The sequence below is a fragment of the Galendromus occidentalis genome, unplaced genomic scaffold (genome assembly GCF_000255335.2).
Source record: "Galendromus occidentalis unplaced genomic scaffold, Mocc_1.1 scf7180000076574, whole genome shotgun sequence".
In the NCBI taxonomy this organism is placed as follows: domain Eukaryota; kingdom Metazoa; phylum Arthropoda; class Arachnida; order Mesostigmata; family Phytoseiidae; genus Galendromus; species Galendromus occidentalis.
The window spans coordinates 349,003-358,443 of NW_003804563.1; the positions used below are offsets into that span (position 1 = coordinate 349,003).

The window sequence follows — 9,441 nt, forward strand, 5'->3', positions numbered from 1 at the left end:
GAATCTCTGTCTGTGATGCGGGTCAGAGACAATCCATGGTGCGGCTCCAAACTCAAATCATACTCTTGAGGTCCACTACCTACGTCTCGACTTTCGTGCACGGAAACTACGTGTCTCTAACAATCATGAAAATCGCTTTCGGTGATTTTCGAACGTGGAAGAAAATCTACATTCTCCAATGTACGGCTAAGGATTTATAGAGTCGATAGTTCCCTCATTGTACGGTAGATATTTTTGCGGAGCAATCTCGGGAACTCGGAGTTGTCGTCATTTTTGATTTAGCGACCTTGGTTACCGTGTGCGGATGGTGCAGTGGGTGGTCATGAGTCATGACGAGGCTTACAGTCAGACGACCGAAACTTCCTCGCAGTTAACCTCTAAGACCGCGCAGACAGTTTTAGAGGCACGTGGGGCTTCATGTGATGAGCCTCGCCGTTCTAAGTTCTCTCGCGCCCTCCCGTATTCGACACAGTCGGAATCAGACGTCACTTCCGGTATAATAGAGCTCCATGCGACTAAATTCCCGTATCTGTTTCCAGTTCGTGACGGCAGTCACTGTTCAGACCGGAGCCGCTTCGTATGGACTCTTCGACAGAGAACGCTTTGGATACCGAGGACGATCAGCCTCTCATACTCAGCAACAATTCAATAGTAAAACGCCGTCGAATTCATTGTGAGTATCGCTCTTTCGAGCCGCGCATCCGATATATGCACCCGCGTAGATTAATGCATCCCGTAGTTCGGAGTAGTTTCGGGTCTCGCGTGAGGAGAGGAGCAGGTAAACCTTGTGAACGGCTAGACTCGCTCAGTGAGCCGACGCCGACACTGGGAACGCAGCAACGTTCGTCTCCATCATCGGATTCATACATCTAGTTCGACACGTTGTAGCAATGAAGTTGTTTCCCCGCAAGCAGACTGCTCAGGAACCTGAGAATGTCTTGCCTCGTGAGATCTGATCGGATGCCGGCTGAGGACGTTCCGTTCCGCAGCCAATCACCAGCCATAGCAGAACCCGTAAAACGTTCGCTGGCGAAAACTCCTGCCAAAGGCCCCAATCATAGCATATATACAAGAGAAATACGATTCCGTCGCCGTTCCTCTCTCGGCCCTCATGGACATTCACATGGCCGTCGTCGAACCTCTAGCAATTCCCTGAAGGATTTCACCCGCTAGGTCTCTTGTCAAAGGATCGGAGCAACTGGTGACTCGTTGTCACAGACGTCGACGTACTCCATGAACGAGCAAATGTATAGAGCCATGAGCCGTTGCGCCCATGCTCCAAGGTCTTCGATATCCGACGGAGGAGACGTTTCCGACACAAGGACGATTCGCTGAGATTTATTCCTGTTTGAACTTCGAATGATTCAAAGACTTCAGCATGAAATCGAAGCCTGCTTTGAAACGCAACGCCCAATGGTCCGAGTCTTCCTCTTTGTGGCGTTCCGTCAGCTAAACTTAGCCGGAGCTGTTTTTGAGTCTGTTCGGCTTGTTCCGGGGATCGGTCCCGCAGACAAGCCTGTCTACGTAAAGATGTTGTGCCATGACTCACAATTCTTCCGCGAGTCGTTTCGTTTTCTATTCCTGGATATCCGGTCGCGTCAGTCCAGTCTCTATCGATTACCACGCGTGCACGTCGGAGCACGCCCATTCAGTCAGAGTGGCATCGGTGAGAGCGCGAGCAGAAGCGGCACGATTGTAGTATTGGAGTAATCAGCAAATTTTCCCACCAGTCACGTCCACAAGGAGGCGGACAAGTTCGTTAAAAGGATGTACTATTTGACAAGGTCCGGATGTTCGATTTTTTGACGTCGAAGACACCGGTTGCGTGGTCTACCTAATTCCATCAATTCGCTCCAACGATAAAGGGCGAAGCCAGCAGCGGCGCTCAAGGTGAATCCAAAACGCGGTACGCAGCTCCTCGAACACTTTCGGGTCGCGATTCGTCCAGACCCAGATATTCGTCTCGGAGGCGACGCATAGAAGCTTCGCTGGTATGCTGGCTCCGGTAAACCTCTAAGAGACCGTTCAGCGTAAATCGGTCGTCCTTGTCCGACCCTCGGAGGAGTCTGGGTCCGCGTCAAGCTCCATTCGAATCCTCCGCATCGCGATATCCAACAGCAGAAGTTATCTTCTACCTCCTACCGAATACCCTGCGTGACAAGCTCGACTGCGACGAGTGCGAGCGAATACGTCTGACATTTTGGCTCATGCTCGGGCCGCGACTGTCGGAGCTGGCTCCAGTCCTCTACGGACCATTCAAGCACTTTTTCCACACAGACGACGACAACGTTACGCGACAAATTCATTTTACATGCTCCAGCTTCCGTCTCGGCGTCGCGTCTGCCCCGACCGCAAGTTCTGTCGATCAGCTATTTCCGTTCCGATTCTGCGGATGAGGGCTACAGTCCCGATTCGATCACGTATTTTACTCTCAAGACGCGGTGTATGGAATTTCCGGGGACCCGTTGCCGGAAGACGGGCAAAGGTGATACGCTCTGTCCATATTGAAAATAATGAGCTTGTAAACGACGATGAATAGATCGAGCCGTGGGAATACAGGATGATGCCAACACATGATCTGAGCAAGCAGGTGGCGTGCCATTCACTTTTTCCGACCTCTGCGTCGCAACCTATTCTCGGGCATGACCCGGTGGGTTGTCGGCGGATAGTTCACGCGACAGATAGCCGAGGGGCCGGGGCGCGTCGCACAACACATGCAGATCAGTGACGTCCTTGAGTGACGTCGTCTCGCGCGGAAAGTCTCGAATCCGGCGTCTGACTTATGTTCAACTTCGCTTTCAGATACAGCAGAAACTCGATATGGGGATCCTACGAGCAGGAATCGGGAGACCCGACGGAGTTATCACAAGAAGTTCTTGAAATTCCCGAAAACAAGGATTGTTGTCCTTCTGTCACGGAGCTGATCCATCCGCTGGCGGGTGTTTCCCGGAACGGAATGATTCTGGAAATTTATCGAGGCGAGAACAAGACTCAGAAGTTCTATCAGACCTCGTGTCGCCGAGAGGTCAAAGATCGACCTTGCAGGTACCCACGACGTTCGCTTAAAAGCCTCGTAACTTGGATATTCGCCTGAGCTCTCCGAATTCTCCGAAGAGGTCATGCGCCACTCTTCCAAATCGAACCCTGTTCGAAGTGGGTACCTTCGAGATGGGCAGCTGCCCAATGCTACTCGTGCTCATTATCGGGGCATTTCTCGTTTCAGATTTGTTCGCTTGAAGTACGAATCGGCGTCTCGTTGCGAACAAGAGTATAGTTACACCTACGCCATCGTGCGTGATGTGAACACGGAGAGCCAGTGGCGAATGGATCACATTCGCGTCCGGTCGGGTTGCAAGTGTAAGGTCCTGAAGGTGACGCGAGCCCGGATCGGGGAAGCCCGCAAGAAACGAAAATGAATATTTGGCGTCGTTGCTCCTGCAAGCTTCATCGAGCGTTCTAGGACATCCCGATCGCTTGGGAAGGAATCGAAGATGGCTTTTTCGCTCTCTTTCTCTCTGCCGTTTCTCAATTAATCACGGGGAAACGCGCTGTACAATTCCTCTGAATCCAGTATATGCGAATCGAAGTCCTCTCACTGTTAGCCGAACAACTCCTCCGTCGTCCTCGATCTAGCTGAGTCGAGCGCAGAATGAGAGCCCCTGATGCTGCCAATGTCCACTGTTCCCCCAATAATGCAGCAACAAGGATCGGGGAGCTTAATTTTCGACGTAGACCACAGTGCGAAGGGCTCGTCGATCGGATCATCGAATGCAAGGCATCTCTGCTGACTTATCGCAAAACCTGTAATGTCGTGACCAGATTGATCAACTTAGTGTTATACCAACGAGGATACCAATCGTGATACACTTATGACGGTACTGATTACAGATTCAATACATATCGTAATTAACTCCAGACATGTTTGCGGCCTCGAGGAGGAAATTCCGACGGGAGCGAGGTACCCTATCGAAGCTCCCGGGGCTTCCTCGACAAATTGTACATTTCATCAAGCGAGAAACAGGCCGCAGAATACTGCTGAGAAACTACGAGAAGAGCGGAGCCATGTACAAAACATCACACAAAAATAGTAATCTCTCGTGCCAACACCTGTCAGGTGCTGAGTAAAACTCCTCTCCCCTAGATAAATGAAGCATACAAACAGTTCATCAAGTCGAACGTCGCCCTCCCATACACCCACTCACTCACTCACGTATTCTACAATCAAGCGTCCGAGGGTTCACAAGTTTTGTTGATCTGACTTGTTGTGTATACGTAGCTGCGCAATCCCTAAAGCCGGAATGTGTCTATAGTGTTTAGCGACCAGTTTACGACCTCATATGAACTATCTGCAAATAAGAGCTGTTGGACATAGAACCCTCCCGGAGCAGCTAGACTAGTGTGGTTTGTTCGGAATGCAGATGCTCCCACAATTCGAGTGTCTGTCCGCAAAGATCCAGATGTGCGAGTCTGCGCAATAATAATTCTATTCATCTGTCGTGTTGGAGACGCTTCGGAATGACTCACTCTAGATCCGCGGGATGGGACTCCACACACGCTTGCCCGATCCCGCCACTGACCGATAAGTTGATCTTGTAAGGCGCGGAGCTCTCCGATCGAGCGAATTTCTCGTTATCGGAGCTCGAGAGTCGATGCGGCCCGTGTTGAAGTCCAGTAGGCGGCTGTTCCGGAATCTGAAGTGTAACACTTCAAGAGAACATACTGCAATCACAGAGAGGTGAGAACAAAAACCAAATCGCCGCAAGTGATGGAGGAATATATCGGTCTACTCCGAACTCGGAATGAGACGGGTTGAAAGCGAAGATATTTCGAGATTTTGGGTGAGATCTCTCGTGTTGGAATGTGAGATTATAAAGTCTAATGCAAACACATCGCGGACGTGACTTCCCGGAATTCCAGATCGGGCGGAGAACCCACGCGGCCGCAAATATTTTAGACGAGACAGTTATGAATAAATTTCATGATTATTTTTGCTCTCCAAAGGGAAGACTTGCTTCTATTTCTCCGGGGGGGAAGGGGAAGTAGACATCGGGGCAGAAACCCACGTGGTGATGAATGGAGTCGGTGAGGTTTCGGCGTAAGGTCCCAAGGAGCGGTCCGCGTCGAATGATCCTTCCGCTGGCTGCATCCGTCGGAGTTACGACCAACAGCTCCACCGGTGGCCGAGGAATTCGATCTGACACCGATGCGATGTGACGTGACCCATTCTGAGGAAGTTCGTACGATACGCTCTCACCTCGGTCACGATACTGATTCAGATCTAGATTATTCTCCCCAGAGTATCTAAAATTAGACGACCTCGCCCCGTGGATTCCTCCTCCCGGGATCATTGAATTCATTTGATGAGCATCTTACCGAGGAGCCTCCAGCAGGGCGTTTATCGCCTTCTTCGAGGAAAAGGAGGCGGGGCAAGGATTCAAACTGATGACGCGCGTCCTCGACGTCGATGCTTCAGCCTTCCGACCGGTATCGGCTTCCTACTTGCGAGTTCAGAGTCCTCGCAGCCGGTCCGGGGCGAGAGTGAGGAGAGGATGAACAGAGATGGCGATCTCCATTCGCAGAGCGCACAAGAGCTCATGACTTGATGATCATGATTCGATTATTTCGAATTCGAAGATTTCAGCGCCCCTATCTGTAAGCCGTGTGACGCGTCTCGAGCGTCGAGAGCACGGATAGAGGGCCGAGGGCTCGGATGCGTCTCTATTCCGAATCCCACAGACTTCGCGTTCTTCATGAAAGAGATGAATCCCTTATGGACAAATGATAGTATTCAATCTGATCTTAGATATCATCCCCCATGCATAGGCGTGAGAACACGGATCTCGCACGTATCTCATTCTCGGCACGCTCATGAACATCTTGAAGGAAAATACCGCTATAGAAGTTTCGACTCGCACACAGACCGTCGAAATCTCCTTGAACGGCAAATAAAGCAAGGACAGCAAAGAGCAAGGCACGGAATCGCGATTCGATGTTTGTTCATAAGCCATATTTGTTCGGTCGATGCCCTCCGTCCATTATTCCAGCGCAGAGCTGAAGTCTGGCTACGAGGAACTCCTGTCAGAAGAGCCCGGGGACTTCCCGAGCTCCCGAGTTCTGTTGTAGGTGTCCTGCTGAGTCTCCTAGGGATGCGGACTTGCTCCTCCGGGCGTGACCTCGACACCGACGACGGCATTTCGGATACGGATGTATTCGCTCGTGCTCTTCGTTTTAGGTCAATTCCTTGCAATCAGCATCACTCTCGTTGTTCCTTGCTTGAATTTCAGATAAGAGGATCAGCTCCGGGCTTGACCCTCATTCGACCTATCCTGTGATTCCTTCGTCAGACGGAGGCTTCCATTCCCTTATCCATGGCGTCGGAATATTCGCCAGCAGACAGAGAGCAGACGATCCGAAGGAGAGAATTCGTCCTGCAGTCATCTTCTCGACCTCTCGACTTGGATTGCCGGCCCTCCGGGTGGCTTCCCCCGAAACGGCGACGGCGGTGTTTGAACTGCAGGTTCCGACACAGAGCACGCTGACTCGCGTGGTGCACGGATATTTCGGACTGTCATGGAGGAGAGAAGATCCTGGCAAGCTTCACGCGACACTTTCTCTAATGCTCCATGATAAGTGCACCGTAAGTTCCATACATCCGTCAGCGCAAGGCTATACGATATTCTGGGGTCTGCAGCGGAATCGTTCTCGGGTTTCACCAGCTAAACATTCGCTTTATAGACGGTCTTATGATCTGTCACATTCGGAAAAGGCACTTCAGAACAGGAATAGATCTATGATCCAGACGAGGCTAGACGAGTGGGGTTTGCGAACCGAGCGGACGGAATTTCGGTCGGGAAGCTCATGGCTTTTTCGCCTATAGAACGATATCCGATACAGAGATCTATGTATACGCAACGGACTCGATACTCTTCCTCAAAGAAAAACAAATGAGATGTCGTCCTTCGGAGCGGAGCGACTAGACGGACACTAGGATCCATTTCCTCACACCCACGTCTCCTACGCGGACGGGAAAGTTGACAGCATTCATCGGCCTATTCGCTACTTACCGTGTGTGTTCATCCCTCCATGATGCTCTCGCCATTGAATGAGTACAATCTCAGGCTCACATGGCACTTTCCCCAACTTGCCGGGGAGTTGTCGATTCTCGAATCGGAGAGAAAATCTTCTGATCTTTTCTCCATATCATGCTCCAGTATGTCCCTTCTCACCTGACTAAACAACGTGAGGAATGTATCGCAGGTGTCTCGGGCACCGCAGATGCCTCACGGGTCGTGACCTTCAATGGCGTTTCGACGCTGAAAGGATCGCGACGTGCCTTTGAAAATCCTGCTTGAACATCGGTCGGCCTCTCATTCTTGCCGGCCTCAATGTCTTCAATGTCATTTGCGCGTGATCGATTTGAGAGCGAATTGGATCTGAGAGCACGGGCATCTTCGGTGCCCAGTTCGCCCCAGCGAAGATGATTCGAGCGAAAACGATTTGCGTAATGTTGAGCAGAGCATACAGCGAGCGACGGCATGGGATGCCCATTTCTACTACGGAATCTAAGAGCACTCCGGAAGTTTTCTCTGGGTCTTCCCATGAGTATCATTCGTGATGATTCCGGAACTGAATCATTGGTGAATAGCAGTTCCTCGATCGGGACGGTTTTCGACCCCCGATGGTTGAATTCCTCCCCCAACAGTCTTCTCTAAGTTCGACTCCCGTCCCATGGAGTCTCTCCCCCAGACCTAGCATCCTGATATGTCTTGTTCAGAACCAATGGATCGGGAGGGAAGATGGATCGCTCAGATTTCTCAATTCATTTGAAACAAGTCCACAAAACTCTGGCGATCCAGTTTGAGATCCAGCATCGGCTCCGCCTAGGGAATGCGATCATATCCGTGAATGTTCCGAGCGCTTCGACGCGGATCGATATTCGGAGTCTTGGAACTTACTGCTCCATCGCGGATCCTCCCACCCCCTGTATATATGAGGGGAGACTATGGGTCCGACACGAGCTGCGATGTTCACACATGTCTTCCCTCCAACGTGTGATCCGAAACTCTTCAAATCCAACACTATCCGCTCTCTCCCTTCAGGTAGAGAGCCTTAGTTTTCTTTAGTGGGTATTATGTGCATGAGCCCCGCTCCAGTTGAATTTTCCACTCTTCTGGGTAGTGCGTCAATGCATTTCCCCCTATGGCTCTTTTACCTTTACCTCCTACCTTCCCCTCAGAACCGCTCCCCCTTTCGCACTCGCAATTCCTTTTGAGAACTATAGGGTCACCCCTTGGCGAGCTGCTCCACCAAAAAATATGTATATATATACAATATTTTGATGATTTCGGCCCTGGAAAACCCAGAGATTGGTCGAAGGAACCGTCCTTCCTCCCTTCCCCAATCCTCCATGGTTGAGATGACGCACGAGGGTTCTGTACTTGGGAGACACCGATCAACACTTGCATGCTGCGGATATCGCTCCGCAGAGAGAGAAAGGGCCGGTATGAAAGTTTCGAATTGTATACACGCTGTCGAATTTTTATTGAATGACTTAGATCATGAATATCTTAGAATGGAAATATCGTATGGTGGATTCACGATTGGAATTCGGTATTTGTTCGTATGCTGTATCCTCATCAGTACGGCTGATGCCCCGACGTTTACCAAATCAGCGGGGAACTAGAGTCTTGCTTTGACAGATTTCTTCTAAAGTCGACATTCCGATTTCCATCTTCCCTATCTGAATACCTCTGCGGAATCTATCTCACGTTGGCGCGCCTCCTCAAAATACGAGACTCTTCCGGTGGAGAGCTTCATTAATGTGACTCACATATCCGTACCAGGAATTGCATTTTGCTCACGGAGATGCTTCATGACTACCAATATCGGCGTTTTTCGCGCAATCAAGGTCGCTCTCCCTCGTTCCTTGCTCGGATTCAGCGTGAAGGGCAGTGGCAGAGTGGCGCCCGGAGCGGATCTCAGGGATGGCATTCCTTCTCGAGAACTCCGTGCCACGGGCGGAATCCTTCTTGAAACTTGCGTTTTTTCGCTCGTCGCCGACGGAGATGACGCCCCTCCACGAGTGTTTCAGCCCCGAATTTCGTCTATCATTAGGAGTTTCCATGGAGTCCCCTTTTTTGTGGTGCCATCACTCAGAATGGCACCCCCCACACTGATGGGAGAAAAGACGCCCGGGCGGTCAATCCCTCCACCCCCTGCTCCTAAAATACGCCTTTGGTCGGAGGATCGCTCTGGGGATAGCTCGATCAATTTTCGAATTATCAGCCGGTTCCGGATATAAAGCAGGTTCGCACCAAGAAGGATATTTTCACGGGGACTAGGATGTCTTTCGCTAGACGATATTGGCATTTCTACTTGAGGTACGTTCTCCCGAAGTTACCATAGGAACTCAAGCTTAGAAATACTGACCCACGGCAGGAT

The 9,441-nt window shown here is 50.9% G+C and overlaps 1 protein-coding gene across 1 annotated transcript; it reads left to right on the forward strand.

The window, feature by feature from the left end:
* Positions 1-2,642: 2,642 nt before the first annotated feature.
* Positions 2,643-3,416, forward strand: LOC100907016 (uncharacterized). The gene is made up of 3 exons (XM_003739626.2): positions 2,643-2,650; positions 2,803-3,045; positions 3,224-3,416. Exons 1-3 carry the CDS (start codon positions 2,643-2,645, stop codon positions 3,414-3,416), a joined length of 444 nt encoding a protein of 147 aa, XP_003739674.1.
* The last annotated feature ends 6,025 nt before the right edge of the window (positions 3,417-9,441 follow it).

Coding starts and splice junctions, on each gene's coding strand:
- LOC100907016 (XM_003739626.2), top strand. Junction 3,046..3,223: donor GTCAAAGATCGACCTTGCAG/GTACCCACGACG, acceptor TTCTCGTTTCAG/ATTTGTTCGCTTGAAGTACG.